At 35.7% G+C, this 17330-nt stretch overlaps 3 protein-coding genes across 3 annotated transcripts in view; 1 reads left to right on the top strand and 2 right to left on the bottom strand.

Annotated features, from left to right (window-relative positions):
• Positions 1–17330, top strand: part of LOC136037385 (trypsin-1-like) — a 159451-nt gene that overhangs the window by 67846 nt on the left and 74275 nt on the right. The window lies entirely within an intron of this gene.
• The window catches only part of LOC136037384 (IWS1-like protein), a 438978-nt gene that overhangs the window by 379503 nt on the left and 42145 nt on the right, over positions 1–17330 (bottom strand). The gene's annotated exons all lie outside the window — the stretch shown is intronic.
• Positions 1–17330, bottom strand: part of LOC136037386 (uncharacterized) — a 44704-nt gene that overhangs the window by 9469 nt on the left and 17905 nt on the right. The window contains exon 2 of the mRNA XM_065720117.1: positions 9478–9609. Within this exon, the coding sequence (XP_065576189.1) occupies positions 9478–9609 (132 nt within the window). The remainder of the gene's footprint in view (positions 1–9477; positions 9610–17330) is intronic.

The following is a 17330-nucleotide window of genomic DNA, read 5'->3' as shown; positions in this document are numbered from 1 at the left end:
TTATTTATATTGGTTGTGTCTTGCTGTAAGTTTTTCTTCTTATATGTTTATGTTTTGTTGAGGACGACCCTTGGACATAGGGCCGAAATATTCACTCTAATTAGATTTCCACTGTCTTGCAAAAGAATTCCCTATTGTTCTTCTTGTATTTGATTTTTGTATTCGAAATGCAGTTGCTTTTCTTCGTTGCTATTTAGGTCTAAAACCAAAAAAGAGGGGGCTAGCTACTCTCCGATCACTTTGACCATTAAAAAGGGCACTGGAACCTCTGAGTCTCGCCCGAAGTTTACACGACCCCCTTTTCTAAAAAAAACCTTATATGTTTCCAGGGCAAAACTTACAAACCTTGCTCTGAGGTCTATGGGGGGGGGATTGTTGACATCCTAAAAAACATAATTTCTGGACCTTTCAGCTACGCTGAACTAAATGGCTATATACAAAATTTTGATTGGATGTGTTTGAAAAAATGATAGGCATGGGGGGGGGGGGCTGGTTGCTCTCTAATCACTTTCGATTATTATAAAGGGCGCTAGCCCTTTCAACTTCCAATCGAATAAGCCTCTTTTTTGTTTCTGTGACAACTCCTTCTATACAAAGTGACGTGATCTAAAAACGAAAATAAAGAAAAAAAAATAATACATTGTACCCACATCGCTCTTTTCTTAGATAGCACTTTTATAATGCCTACGATATTTATGAGGGGCCATTGAAGTAAAAGGGAAATTGGAGTTGGATAAAAAATGTTTTATCCTTCCCACTAAACAATAAAATTTTCAGTTCAAATATGCCAAAAGACAACCAGTTAACGAAACACATGCAATTGCCCACTAACTTTATTAATTACACTCATAACATATTCTGTATAGTCTTATAAAACGCTAGCGCAAGGAGAAGGGGCAACAGAGAGGTAGCCCTGGTGCTACAACAATCTGTTTATATTTTAAGTTTAATTTTTCGTTTCACTTTTATTTGAATTTTTATTTATCTAGAAAAATAAAACTATATATTTTTGTTGATAACATTTTTTCGTACATTAACTCTCTTTGTCTCGCTAATCTCTCTTTCTTTTTATTGTTGTACTGTGGTTGAGCCTCCGCTCATCTTCCAGAAATTTCTCCATAAGGCTGTAAATAATGGAGTTCAATCATATTATGCAGCTGGATCTAATTCTAATATGTACCACCAGAATACACATTCAGAAATTAATTTATTAATTTATTCCATAAAAAAGATTATTGATATATTGTTTTTTTACACAGGATGGAGGAAAATTCAGTAAAGCATGTAGGGTTATGTTGCTAACAGAGTTTGAAGTATCTAAGTTAGTGAGGGCATAAGGATTAAAGTCTTTGATCTTATAATCAAAATAACTTGTTATTTAAATTCTTACGAATAATCTTGATAAGGTTTTATTTACTTAAATATTATCTGTTTTACGGGTGATTTCGCACATCGATCCATAAGATATAATTATTGCCACGTGTACAAATGTGACTTGCGCAATGTATTAGTATTCATTGGTGCATTCTTGTCTGGCATTGGTGCATTTTTTGAGAGTTTCGTCCACCCAATACCCCGTCTCTCCAATAAAATAAATCATAATTGAAATTTATATGGGCTTGGCAGGCCACCTCGGGACCAGCTAGTTATTCTGGTTTCTCCTGAACTTCTCTGGCTTCATTCCCCCAAGTATGATAAAGAACTAAAATCTTGTCATGCATTTTTGAGTAACTAGAAATAGATTTTTAGCTTCTTTCAAAATTTTTAGTTATGCTTCCTTATTGTCCTTATTTCAATCAGGCCTTTTCAAATGTAGTTTTTTCCCTATGCTTATAAGCTAATATTTAAATTTTTTACTTCGTTTAAAGATCTAAGTTTTGTGGTCTAGATGATGAAATAAAAAATATTTCTAAAATAAAAAAAATGATTAAAAAAAACTGTTTCAAACCTTCGAAAATTCAATTTCGGGAAAAGCCAGTTGATGCACAATTTTGGAGTATTGTTTATTGATATCAAATAAAAACCAAAAAGTGTTGTCAACTGAAAGTAAGGAGGAACATCAAAACTCAAATGGAACTGAAATTATTACGTATATAAGGGGGTTTATTTCCTCCTCAATAACTCTTTCTTTAAGCTAAACTATTTTTTAAATCATTTGAAAATGCTTATTATTCTACTTAAACTGCCTTTGCGCTTCAGGATTCGTTCTTAAAGAATTGGGACAAAAAGTCAAACTTTAGTGTACAAAGCGAAATACTGAAGAGAAGGCAGCCCCCTTCATATACATAGCAATTTTGGTTCGTTTTAAGTTTTGGTGTTGTCCCATACTTTCAGTTGAAATAACTTGTTTTTTTTTTTTATTTAATTAATTTCTGATCGTTTTTAAATAATGCTAGGGATTCAGGCTCTTTCTCCGTGGGAAATTTCCTCTCTGCGCAAAAAGTTGATGCATGGAAAGTTATTCCCACGTAAAATTCACACCCCTACCAGGAAAAGTCCTCCCAGCCACTCCCATTCTAGCTGAAAATCCCCCCCCGAAAAATTTCCTGCGGACGGCTCCGGTTGAAAATTTTTCTTAGCGCACTTTAATTTGAAAAGATTGTTTTAAAATCATGCTGGAAATACCCTCCTCCTGGAAAAGCTTTCGCACAAATACCCATCTTCAAGTTGAAAGTTCCTCCTGCAGAAAATTCCCTCTGGAGAATTTATTCTGTGGAAAACTCCCCCACGGAAAATTTCTCCCGTTAAAAATCCTTCTCCCCCCTCTACGGGAGTATAATCTAGACAGCTCCAACCAGGTAAAAACTTCCCTCCAAACAATTTCCCTTAACATATCCACCTTTAAAATTGAGTTGGCAAAGAGAAAGTAAGACTTATAAAAAGAAATTCGAATAGAAATTTTGGCAAATTCCCTCATTGTAAAATTTTCCCTGGAAAGTTAACAAACCAGAAACTTCTCTCTCCATGGAAGATTCTCCTTTTGAATATCCCCACAGCAGAGAATTTATCCCCACCCCACCCAAAAAGGGAATGCATTCTTCCCAATAACAAATACTATACGTAAACAATAGGTAAATTTTATAGCCTAAAGACCATTTCCCCAGGGGCTTTGAGGGTCAGGTTGTCTCCAAAGGCATAATTATTGGACGTTTCAACTGTGCTAAACAAAATTGCTACCTCAAAATTTTGATCGAACGGCTTTCAAAAAAAGTAGGGAGGGGGCCTTGTTGCCCTCCAATCTTTTTGTTTACTTTTGTTTTCTGTTTAATTAGCCCTTTTTCAATATTCGAGGACTGTAAGTTCGATGCAATCACCTCTGGGAAAGAAAAACAAACACACCGATAAACACGCGTCCGTGATCTTTCTTCTGGAAAAAGCAACACAGTTCTACATTTTTGCAGATATGGTTCATTTTGCAGAATAGGGTTCTCGGATACGCTTAACCTGGTGGTATGATTTTTATGAAGAATCCTTGTCTTTTAGGGGGTGTTTTCCCCGTTTTTATAAAATCAGAGACATTGTCTTACGCTCGCAGCTTTTGATGAGTAAAACTAAACTCAATGAATCTTATATATTTGGAATCAGTATGTCAAGCCAATTCTTTTGATATATCAATTGTTATCAAGATTCCTTATTGGAGTTTCGGCTACTATTGAGCCGCGTCACTCCTTACTTACAGCTTGTTACCACGAGCTGTTTGACTATTTAGTTTGTCTTAGTTATCTCGAAACACTTTGCTATCAGTTCTACAGAGCTTGAATGCAAGATTTACTGTAGGGTTCTGGCTCAAAGTCATTCTGAGTCTTATCACCAGCCGTCTTCAGTCTCAATATCCTTTGGGTCTTATTTGCTAGGGATGAGTTTAAAATCATTGTTTATTCTCTATCATATAAAACACTACTGTTTCTAGGAGCTTGTCCCAGTCATTGATTTATTTACCTCAGTAAAACACCAGATAATATAGAAAAAAGTATTGCAATTTTGGAATAGATTATCAGCCACCAGAAATTTAGCACAGCAGTTTCAGTCAGTAGTGGTAATAAACACTCACAGTTAAGTGATGGATTTTGTCCACTTCTGTCACTCTAGGTAACCTTTGCTGTTGGCACTGAAGACTAAGCGCAAAGATATCGTCCAAACTCACGCTGTCTGCTGTCTAACGATACGAGAAAACATAAAAAATGAGGTGATTTATTGCTTAGTCCTCCCATCAGAAAACCCCTCTCCCCCTCCGAAAAATATCTGTTTACTTCCCAATAGTCAATACTATATGTAAACAATGGGCAAGTTCATTGCTTGCAGCTCTTCTCCGTAGACTGTGGGGCTTATAGTCATCCTCAAATATACAATTACTAAATCTTTCCAGCATGCTGAACAAAATTACTATCTTCAAATTTTGATCAGACTATTATGGGGAAAAAGTAGCGGAGGAGGAGGGCTAGTTGCCCTCCAAAATTTTTGGTCAAACAGTTTGTGGTAACGAACTATAGTAATGAGCCAACCGGCTCAATAGTAACCGAAACTCTAAAACACGGAATTTTGATACCAATGGTTACATCAAAAGAATCATATTTCAGTGCTAATATATAAATATATAGTTTTCATCAATTTTAGTCTTACCCATCAAAAGTTACGAGCCTGAGAAAATTTGCCTCATTTTAGAAAATAGGGAGTAACACCCCCTAAAAATAATAGAATTTTATCAAAAATCACACCATCAGATTCAACGTATCAGAGAACTCTACTGTAGAAGTTTCAAGATCCTATCTACAAAAATGTGGAATTTTGTATTTTTTGCCAGAAGACAGATTACAGATACGTGTTAATTTTTTTATTTGTATTTTTTTATTCCTGTTCTCCTCAAAGACGCGCATACTAGAGGTCAGTCATTACACATTTGTGCATTGGACGTTTCTAAAGTATTTGACATTGTTGTCCATTCACAAGTTTTCTGTCAATGCATCAGCTTGGGTACTAACATTTCAATCATATCTGTGCTACGTTTTTGGTATTCTAATTCATATGTAAAACTGAAATCTAATGGCCTTACATTAGGGGATTAAATAGAAGAAAACAATCTTTTTTAAATGAAAGTAAGGAGCAACATTAAAACTTAAAACGAACAGAAATTACTCTATATATGAAAGGGGCTTTTCCTCCTTAACGCCCCGCTCTTTATGCCAAAGATTGACTCTTTTTCTCGACTTCTACTTTTTAAAACATTAAAAAACTTTAGCGTAAAGAGCCGGGCCTTGAGGAGAAAAGGCCCCTTTTATATATGGAGTAATTTCTTTTCGTTTTAAGTTTTAATGTTGCTCCTTACTTTCATTTAAAAAAACTTGTTTTTTTTATTTGATTTCTGGACGTTTTTGAATTAATGCATGTTTAGATCTTGGCTCTCCGCACATAAATAATTAAAATAAAATTTGCATATTAATTAATTGCAATTATCGGAAAACTTCGAGGAAAAGGAGTGAAGGAGGAGGCCAAGTTTCCCTCCAATTTTTTGATTACTTAAAAAGGCAAGTAGAACTTTTAATTTTTTACAAACGTTTTCATTGGTAAAAATTATACGTAACTTACGAATTAACTTACGTAACGACCTTCTATATTCGTATGTTTTTATTGCGTATATGAGGGGGCTCAACCCTTGTCGTTACCTCGCTCTTTACACTATAGCTTAAATGTCTCATTTAAGCTGCAGTGACTTTGAGCTTTAAGCTTTAAGCTTTAGAACTTAAATCACACCCTGAATCACAAAGGCCGTAGAATAAATATTACTAAATTATTAAAAATAGTTTAGTGTAAAGAGTGAGGTATAACGAGGAGGTAAACCCCTCATATGCGTAATAATTTTTGTTCGTTTTAATTTTTAATGCTGCTCCTTACTGTCAGTAGAAAAAACTTTTCATATTCATTTTTTCATTTTTTTTAAAATAGGCCTAATGCTTGAAAATCCCACGCCTTCTTCATTGAAATTCTCTTCCCACATGAAAAGTTCCTTCATGGGAATATCCTCCCACGTACCCCCCTCAAATCTCTCCCCTAAGCCAAAAAAATCCCCCTGAAAACGTCTATACACTTCCCAGTAACCATTACGATATGCAAAACAAAGTCAAAGTTTGTAACTTGCAGCCCCTCCCACAGGGACTGCGGGGGAGTAAGTCGTCTCTAAAGATATAGTTATTACGTTTTTCGACTATGGTGAATAAAATGGCTCTCTCAGAATTTTGATCGGGTGACTTTTGGGCACTAGAACTTTTCATTTCCGTTAGAATGAGCCCTCTCGCGACATTCTAGGACCACTCAGTCGATACAATCACCCCTGGGAAAAAAACAAAGAAAAAAACAAATATACACGCGGGTAATAACGAATAAACCCACAAATAAACATCCATGATCTGTCTTCTGGCAAAAAATGCGAAATTCCACATTTTTGTAGATAGGAGCTTGATATTGGAACTTCTGCAATAGGGTTCTCTGATACGCTGAATCTTATGGTGTGATTTTCGTTAATATTGTATGACTTTTAGGGGGTGTTTCCCCATATTTTCTAAAATGAGGCAAATTTTCTCAGGCTCGTAACTTTCGATCGGTATAACTGATCTTGATAGAACTTATATATTTAAAATCAGCATTAAAATGCAATTCTTTTGATGTAACTATTGGTATCAAAATTCCATTTTTTAGAGTTTTAGTTATTATTGAGCCGGGTCGCTCCTTACTACAGTTCGTTACCACGAACTGTTTGATGTACCAGTCAAATGCGGGGTCAGACAAGGAGGCGTCCTTTCACCTAATATTTTTAATGCTTGTATTGCAAGTGTTCTGACTAAAATCCAATCAAGTTTTTTTTCGGGTATAGTGATATTTCTTATTTAGTTTACGCCGATGAACTCCTTTTATTTAGTCGCTCTATGAGCGCTTGAGTTTAACGTCCGCCTGGCTGGATCATTGTTCAAAGATATTGGCCTTTCTTTAAATATTGCAAAGTGTGAATATTTGTCTTTTAATAATAATAATAATTGTGTTAACTCTCTGAATTGGGCAATTTTTTTTTTATATCTAGGGTGATGCTCGTCTGACGCTCGTTCTTCCATCCCAATCTATTCAAAGCCTCTCTCCTTATACCCTCACAAGAAGTTCCAGTTTCCTTCAAATCTTTCCTTATGACATCTTTCCACCTCATTCGTGGACGACCTGCTTATCGTTTGGCTATAGATAATTGGCTGACAAGGACGATCTTTGGCAATTTGTTATCCTTCATCCGCAGAACATATAACAGCCGTCTTAACATTTTAGTTACTGTAGCCCAGGAATTTGGGATTGAACCAAATTTTTCGTACAGCTGCTGCCTGTTTGAGATACTTTCTGTCAGTCCGGGACCCAAAACAATCCGAAGAGCCTAATTTTCGTACAGTTGCTTTCTGTTTGAGATACGTTCTGTCAGTTCGGAACCCAAAACAATCCGAAGAACCAAATTTTTCGTACAGCTGCTGTCTGTTTGAGATACTTTCTGTCAGTTCGGAACCAAAAACAATCCGATGAACTAAATTTTTTGTACTAGCTGCCGTCTGTTTGAGATGCATTCTGTCAGTCCGGAACCCAAAATAATCCGAAGACAATTTCTGTGGAAAACATCTAGCAAATCCTCCGCCATCTTTCGGAGCGCCCACGCTTCAGAACTTTGTTTGATCACTGTCATAACTGTATCTTCCGATATTCTAATCTTTGTTCGAAAACTTATCTTACTATTCTTCCAAAATTTTTTCACGACACAGTAGTTACTTTTAAGTCTGCTAGAATTTAATTCGGCAGTGGTTTTATTACTGCTTGGGTGATTTGAGGTGTTGCTGGTAAAAGCAGCTGGTGCTATTTGTAGTACCAAGAAGTTACTTCACGTAACTACACGACACAGTAGTTACTTTTAAGTCTGCTAGAATTTAATTCGGCAGTGGTTTTATTACTGCTTGGGTGATTTGAGGTGTTGCTGGTAAAAGCAGCTGGTGCTATTTGTAGTACCAAGAACATCAAAATCAATTTTTGTTTGCCCCTTGACCCGTCTTAGGTCCGTCCATTCATGCTAGAAAACCATGACTTTCGTTGGAATACTAAAATTATGAAATTATCAAGGCTGCATTATAATTTCGTTGCCATGTTGCCATGTTGAACTGTTCGAATGAATGATCCATACTAAATACCTAGATTCGATAACAGTTTTCGTCCATAAGGATTCAATACTTAACAATCTGTTGACTCCAATGAACAACTACACCTTCAAAGAAAAGACACATCTTAAGCACATGGTGCCATATGTTTAAAATGTTGTTTTGCTGTTTTTCGTCCGCGTTTCTTTTTTTTAAACTTGGCGCTCGTTACTACCAAAAACTGTATAACTGCATTTTGATTTTATGTGCACTTGATGCCACAAGAGCTCTTGACTCCTGTAAATTTGTGCAGGTTTAACTGGAGGCCCTTATGAAAGGTACTGTGGTAATTATTTGTCTCGATCCAGAAAGGTGTACTCCAAGGAGCTTTCACCTCACCAGTCTTGTTTGATAATTGTATTTCTGGTGCTCGGTATAAGTTGAATTTTGCATTTATCATCATAGGAGTTGATGTCTCGCTAGTTCCGTTTCCTACACTTTCCAAGGACGCTCTTTCGACTTTCGAGCTTCTCCCAGAAGAGTATAAGCATATTGGTTTGACTTTAACACTGATAAAACAGTTGTTCAACCATACAGCTACAAAGGATGTAAAAGTTCAGTAAGTCTGTCTGACTCTGAAGTTCCTGCTGCTAGCATCCCTTCTTACCTGGAAATGGCTATTGCAGCGAATCTGAAAGAAATGCAATCCTGGCACTGAAGGACTATCTTTATAAGATTAGGACTGCGTATGCATCCCCGGTCTCAACAGCCTTACAGTTCATCATCCACCTGCTTCTCCTATGTTTGGTCGTTTGTTTAACCTTAGTCTGACACCGCCTGTATTTTAAATTTGCAAAGTATTTGATGGAAATGTCAGCATGGATAAGTAGCACTTTTTCATAGACCAAGAATCGATTGTTAAACCCAGCGAAGGGTATTCAGGAGCGTATTCATGATTTTATGCTGTAATAAAAAGATTGTTTTTTCAAATCTCCATATTGTAACAAAAAATAACTCCCAATAAATTCAAAATAACCAAATAACAGATCAATAAAATAAAACGAGGAGTCTCCGCACCAGAATTGAAATTGAATTATAGTTACTAACTAAATGATTCTTTAATCTAATTTTATTAGTAACCAAGGATTTATTCAAATCTGCGAAACTAAGAAAATTTTCAACAGGTTCAACAAATTTTCGAAATTTTGAAAGTTTCAAGAGTATGCCCCGCTTTGATATAGGGCTGGAAACTCACCAGGAAGAATAGAAAAAAAATAATTCATGACAGGCTAGCCTTTTTTTACAAATGAAAAGAGGGAGAAAAACTAACCGACATTGAGGGCAGTATTGCTCCTGGTGTATCTTGGCCTATTTGCTTTGGTAGCTCAGGGAGCCAAGAGTAGCTTAGCGTTCCAAATTGATCAACCATGTCACCGAAGGATTGGGAAAACACTGCTTGACACTGGAATCAAAATTAGAAAATTAAAGTGAAATTGAGAAATAATCAGTCACACCACTAAACAGCTCTGCAAAAATATGATAATAAAAATGCCAAAAAACTAAAATTTCTTGAAACTGATATGAAAACTTGGAAGGACTAAATCAATTTTTTGTAAATTAATTCTAAAAATGGAAAAGTTTTTACTTGTTTTTTACCTTTGTTTTCTTCTTCTTTTTCATGAGACACAGATGAAACCACTATCACAAGCAACACATCAAACCATTTGGACAAAAGGGTTAAGATGTATGCATGAACCATGTTTTGTGTGGATTGTTTGCATAATTTAGGGTCCTTATACCCGAGACTATACTTATAATATTACATATTGAAACAAGTTATTTTGCCCTTCCGCTGGTTCTGGTTAAAAGTTATATTTAGGTATTTTGGTGCAGTGCTATTTTGGGTTACGGACGCTCAGAGGCACGCTTCATTGAAAGAAGATCTTTTCACCTTTTTATCCCTTTTTGTCCTTAAATGGAACTAGGGTATATGATTTGCGCTCAAATAGGTACCCCTCCAACTTTATATAGCCATTTGTTTTTGATGACGTGCCCCTACAAAAAATAAGAAAAAACACACAGCAGACATGTTATTTTTTATGGAGTTTTCGATGAGGATAAGATCACCTTTGAGTAAAAATGTCTTTGTTTTTATCCTCTATTACATATTTTGAAGTTCCATTTGACTGATTTTTTTGGCATCCGACATATCGTTTGTCATAAAATTTATTCATGTACTTTTTATGATTACATAAACTCATTTCAAGAATTTCATTGACTTTCTGTATAATTCTACGATTCGTATAATATTAATAACCATTGATAATTAGCATTTGCCTTAAATATATTCCCACTTTGAAATAAGTTTAAGTTATAAATACTTATTGCTAATTGCTCATTTTACTAATTGCTAATTGAATACTAATTGTTCATTTTATGACTGAAAAGTTCAGGGCATCAGTTATGGTAGTATATGCCCCTGTGTAACCGACTGACGGAAATACTAGTGACACAGACGAATTTTACTTACAGTTACAGGAGCAAATAGACAGGGTATCAGCTAGAAATATGGTGCTTTTACTAGGAGGTTTTACCACCTAGATTGGTAGAAGAAGGGATAGAGGGTATCCTAGCCTGGGTAAATTTGGTGTAAGAGAAGAAAACCGTAATGGCTACAGCCTTTTGCAATACTGTAGGCTTAACAATCTAATTATAACCTATGCGGTGTTTGGTCATAAAATGGCCCATAAGTTGAAATGGTATTAACGTGATGGTACGACAGCAATTCTTATTGATTATGATTTAAGCATTCTAGGTGAAAATATAAATCAAACTATAAACATTTACTCTTTTATTGTACATATCGACGAAAACCGGGACGAAAGAATTACCATATCGGTTTGTTCTTGCTTTAACGGGAACTAACTTATCTTGCTTTCTCGTTCTTGATGGTAGAGGTTGATCAGGTACAATGTTCACGGTGCTGAGATTTAGAAAGCAAGAACTTTCCAAAGTTCATTATAAGAGTTTCGTACCGATTTCTTATTTTAAAAGTTTCGTATTCTAATTAAGCAGTCCTTGTGTTTAGGAGTCGTTCTGAAAAATTGGGACAAAAAGTCAAACCTTAGTGCAAAGAGTGAGTTGAATTACTTTTTTTTAATGCACATAGTCTGTTTTGATTTTGTTCAAAATCCCGCTCAACATTTCCTGAAAATAGTCATAAGTAGATATAGCAGCGGTTGCAAGCAATCAGAGTCAGATTTGCAAGTTGTCACAGTCAAAAGTAGTCGCAGTCGCAGTCGTAACTAGTCGCACTTGCAACACCATTAGTAGCAGTAGCGGCCCTGAAAGTTTCAAAGTAATACTCTCATTCATTCGAAAGAGATTGCAGATACGCCTCTATGATAAATTGGATACAGATGCTTTCTTTTAAGTTAGAGTCTTGAATTAATTCAAAACATGTTATTTGTACATGGATTGTCAAAACGGTGTAACTCAGGAATGACTGACTATATTAATTTGAAACTTTCTGAAAAAGAAAATGGAGATGATCAAAAAGGGAGCTCATTTGCCTTGCCCCAAGGACTGTGAGGGGGGGGGGTTCATCCTCAAAGTCATAATTTCCAAACCTTTCAACTACTTTTAACAAAACGGCTATCTTAAAGTTTGATTAGATATGTTCTGGGAAATTAAGGGTGTAGGGGAGCTTGATACCCTCCAATCACTTTCGAATATTAAAAATGGCTCTAGCTCTTGCATTTCCAATCCAATGACCCAAAAGTGAATTGAATTGAAAAGTTACTACATTTACTGCTACTAGCAGTAGCAGTAGCAGCCCTTGTTCTGGGGCTGCAAGGGGGGTTGACGTCCCCAAAGGCATAGTTAGAGGATCTTTCAACAATGCTGAAGAAACAAACTTCTAAAAATTTTGGATCGGATATTTGTTATGGAAAATGATGGTCATGGTAGGGGGGCATGGTTGTCATCAATTCAATTTTGACTCTTAAAAAGAGCACTATAATTTCCAGTTTCCAATTAAATGAGCCTTATCTAAAGTTTATACGACCACACTTTCCATAAAAAAATAACACGTGGAGGGGAAGGGGAATTAGCTACCTACCCATCCCTTTTGACTCTTAAAAAGGATAAAAAGGACACTAGGAATTCTACCTTCCAATTGAATGAGCCAAAGTTTATATTCCAAAGTTTATACGACCACCTTTTCAATAAAAACCTTAAATGTTAACAAAGCTTAACAATTATAACTTATAGCCCTTGTCCTGGGTATCAAGGGGGATTTCATCCCCAAGCATAATTAAAGGACTTTTCAAATATGCTTAACAAAAAGGCTATCCCAAAATTTCGATTAGATGTATGTGGGAAAATTATGGGCGAGGGGAGGAGGGCTGCATGCCCAAAGGTCAATTTTGACTATTAAAAAGAACATTAGAAGTTTCAACCTTCAATCCTATGAGCCCCACTCTAAAGTTCATTCAACACTTTCCATAAAACTTTATATTCTTTTGGGGCAAATCTTACAACTCTTGTCCTTAGGGGTGTGGGGGGGGGGGGGTCTTAATATTCAAAGACATAATTACTAGACTTTTCAACTACGCAAATCAAAATGGCTATTTCGAACTTTTTATTAGATGTATTAGGGGAAATGATGTTAGGCAAGTTAACCTCCAATCACTTTTGACTAATAGAAAAGGCATTAAACGTTGCAATTTCCAATCAAAGAAACGCCTTTTGAAGCTTTTATGGCAACTCCTTCCATACGAAAGGCCCTGGTCTGAAAACAGAAAAAAAAACGAAAAAAAACATGTTGTGCCCACTCCACTCTTAACTTTGGCAATGCTGTTAAACCGCCTATGATTATTGGGCTATTTTTTTTAACAAATGCCTATCTAATTTCTTAGCATCAGCATTTTGGGAAAATACGACGTGTAGGGGGGGGGGGTAGCTGTCCCTCGATCTCTTTGATTCTTAAAAGGGCGCTAGAACTTCCAATTACCAATCAAATGAGCCCCTCTGAAGTTAATACGACCATCTTTTCTATAAAAACTTTATATGTCCCCAGGTCTTAACTTTTAACCATTGCCCTTAGGGCCGTGGGAGGATTAGCATTATCAACGACATAATCTCCGGATCTTTCAACTACGCTGAACTAAATGGTTATTTTAAAATTTTGATTGGATGTGATTGGGAAAATGATGGAGGGGTCTGGTTACCCTCCAATTACTTTCAACTATCAAAAAGTGCAAAAGCCTTTTCAATTTCTAATCGAATTAGCCCCTTTTGAAGTTTCTACAACTCTTTCTATACGAAGTACCCTAGTCACAAAATAAACAACAAATAAAAGCCAAACATTAAAAAAAGTAATACATTGTGCTCACATCGGTCTTTACTTAGGAAATACTATTGCACTGCTTATATTGCCACTTAAAATCCCCCCTCTCCGTTGTCACTATCTTTGCAGATCGGGTAATTTTTATTGTAAAATATTGTCTTTTTTTTATAAACTGTGAGAATTAATGTAATTATCTCCATATAGACAAGGGTATCAGAACTTTAAAATCAAGCAGACGATTAGCGGCTACAGTATCCAACTAGTAAATTGGATACTAGTTTTTTTTCTTTCTTGTACCATTTACAAATAATTTTTCATTAATTTTAAGGAGCATAAGAACTTTAATGGTCCTTTCCTGGACCTTTTAAATATGATTAATAAAATGGCTATCACAAAATTTAGATTGGATATGTTTTGGGAAATGATGGGGGGGGGGCTGGTTGCCCTCCGATCACTTTCAACTATTAAAAAGCACGCTGTAATTTTCAACTTCCACTCCAATTAACCCCCTCCAAAGTCATGTGACCACCATTTCTAGAAGGACCTTGTCTTGAAAAGGACACTAGAACCTCTGATTACCAATCCAATGAGTCCCTCCAAAGTTTATACGATCACGCTTTCTGCAAAAACCATATATGTCCCCTGGGTATAACTTAAGAGCCTTGCCCCAAGGAAAATCAACCTTTTGTGTCGCAGCCACTTGCCTGGAGCTACTTTCTTAGGTGCTACGAGATTTAATCTTTTTTTCAATTAAAAAATTAAAGATCTATTGCTCTTTTTTATTCTTTACAAAAAGAAATGACACTATGCTTTGATTTTTTTAAACTTATTTTTAATAACTTATTTTTAATTTTAATAAACTTATTTTTTCCTTCAGTTCATATTTCTTCGTTCAGCTTCTTATTAAGGGTTTAGGTGCCTTATCTCCCCTACATTTGAGGTGATTAGAGATATATAAAAGAATAAATTTTCAGCTGAAACTAACGACCAACATTAAAACTTAAACAAACTGAAATTAAGTAATTAAAACTCCAACATTAAAACTTAAAAAAATGCATTTAAATAAAAGAGTTCATAGCAGTGTTGTTTGTAAATGAAATTTTAATAAAAAAAGAGCATAGATTAATTTAAAAAAACAAAGTTTTTCTTAGGAAAGTAAAGCACAAAGTTGAAAAATTTAAAGATCATTTGTTAGAAAGTAATTAATTTTTTTAGGGTTGAGGGCAGGGAACGGGTCTGTGGAGTATGAGAAGAATTACCCGAATTCTCCTAGAGAACTATTTTCATTTGTCTTTCTTCCTATTTGGACGCAAAATCCTAAGTATGGAGAGAATATTATGGTGAAATTGTCAAGTAAATAATTTGAATAAGTAGTTATAACAGCAGCGTTCTTTTAATATACAACTTTGAGTGGCTCCAGAACCAAATGCCTACAAATCTTCTCAGCCACCAAGTGCCTGAAGGTTGAGGTCAAGGGCGTGATTTGCTATGGGGAAGAGGGGACAAATTCCCCTCCCGGACCTCAGTTTTACTACAGGCCCTAGTTTACCCCCCCCATCTCCAGCTGAAATTTATTTTCTCCAAAAACATTGTCTAAACTAAGATAAGCCTGCATAATTCAAGCATCCACTGGAATAGGTAATTTTCTTTAGTACATCTGTATCTTTTTTATTGCTATACAGCTCATCTTTCAGTTTTTTCTGTCATTTTCACGTGATTTGCGAAGATTGGTTCCAATTTTGACTCCCCTCCCACAGGATTATGACCAAATTACGCCACTCGCTAGGGTATAGATTTAGTGATCTACTCATAGTGCCGTTGCAAACCATGGAGTGGATGACCTCTATTTCCTTTTGAATTAAAATGCTTGACCAAATACCTTCCTGGGACAAGCGCTAAAAAAAAGTGCATCACATTTACAAAAACAGTGAAATTATTTGAAAATGATTGTATAGAAGGGAGAAACCATGACTAAAAAAAACAAAAAACAAAACAAACAGGAGTCGAACGCAAGCCACTCTAAATCAAAGTCAGCACACCTCTAATAATGTAAATTGATATGCTTTGTTTATACCGTAACTGAGTTGCTTATTAAGGGGGCTTGGTAGAGGAGTATACGGGACGAGTTCTTGCAGACCTCCGGTGAAGGGTTTTGGACCATGATTATTTCAACTATGATATCGTTTTATACTTCCAAGTTTTTCTACTTTAGAAATGAAATCAAAAGTATTGTTTTTAGTGCTGTATCGCACATATGGATGGTAGAATTGATCAAACAGTTCGTGGTAACGAACTGTAGTAAGGAGCGACCCGGCTCAATAGTAAACGAAACTTTAAAAAACGGAATTTTGATGCTAAAGATGCATCAAAAGAATCGAATTATTATGCTGATTCTAAATATATAAGTTTCATCAAATTTAGCCTTTGTCGTAAAAAGTTACGAGCTTGAGAAAATTTGCCTTATTTCGGAAAATAGGCGGAAACACCCCCTAAAAGTCATAGAATCACACCATCGCATTCGGTGAATCAGAGAACCATGTAGCAAAAATTTCAAGCTCCTATCTACAAAAATGTGGGATTTCGTATTTTTTTTGCCAGAAGACAAATCACGGGTGCGTGTTTCTTTGTTTTTTTGTTTTTTTTTCTTTTCCCCAGGGGTCATCGTATCGACCAAATGGCCCTAGAATGTTGCAAGAGGACTCATTCTAACGGAAATGAAAAGTTCTAGTGCCCTTTTTAAGTGACCAAAAAAATTGAGGGCCTCTAGGCCCCATCCCACGCTCATTTTTTCCCAAAGGCAACGGATCAAAATGTTGAGATGACCATTTTGTTCCGCATAGTCGAAAACCATAATAACTATGTCTTTAGGAATGACTTACTCCCCCACAATCCCTGGGGGAGGGGCTGCAAGTTACTAGCTTTGACCAGTGTTTACATACAGTAATGGTTATTGGGAAGTGTACAGCACGTTTTCAGGGGGGAGTTTTTTGGTTTGGGGGTGGGGTTGAGAGGAGGGGCTACGTGGGAGGATCTTTCCTTGGAGGAATATGTCATGGGGGAAGAAAAATTCAATGAAAAGGGCGCAGGATTTTCTATCATTACTATAAAAAAACAATATTGAAAAGAGCGAAATATTGAAAGTAAGGAGTAGCATTGAAACTGAAAACGAACGGAGATTATTACGCATATGAGGGGTTCTAAAAATACTTTAGCCTAAAGAGCGAGGTATTTAGGAGGAGATAAATACCTCGCTCTTTATGCTAAAGTATTTTTAGTAATTTCAACTATTTATTCTACGGCCTTTCTGATTCAGGGGTCATTCTTAAAGAATTAGGACAATACTTACGATTTAGTGTAAAGAGCGAGGTATTAACGAGGGTACAAACCTCCTCGTATACATAATAAAAATATAAGAATATAAAAGTTTGTTACGTAAGTTAATTCTTAAGTTACGTATATTTTTACTAATAAAAACGTTCGTTAAAAACTAAAATTTCTAGTTACCTTTTTAAGTAACCAAAAAATTGGAGGGCAACTAGGCCTTCTTCCCCACCCCTCATTTCTCAAAATCGTCTGATCAAAAATAAGAGAAAGCCATTTAGCCAAAAAAAAGAATTAATATACAAATTTAATTTTAATAATTTATGTGCAGAGAGCCAAAATCAAACATGCATTAATTCAAAAACGTTCAGAAATTAAATAAAAAAAACTAGTTTTTTAAATGAAAGTAAGGAGTGACATTAAAACTTAAAACGAACAGAAATTACTCCGTATATGAAATGGGTTGGCCCCTCCGCAATCCCTCGCTATTTACGCTAAAGCTTTTAATTGTT

This window comes from Artemia franciscana, chromosome 16, assembly GCF_032884065.1.
Source record: "Artemia franciscana chromosome 16, ASM3288406v1, whole genome shotgun sequence".
Classification (NCBI taxonomy): Eukaryota; Metazoa; Arthropoda; class Branchiopoda; order Anostraca; family Artemiidae; genus Artemia; species Artemia franciscana.
This window is presented reverse-complemented; position numbering and strand designations above follow the sequence as displayed.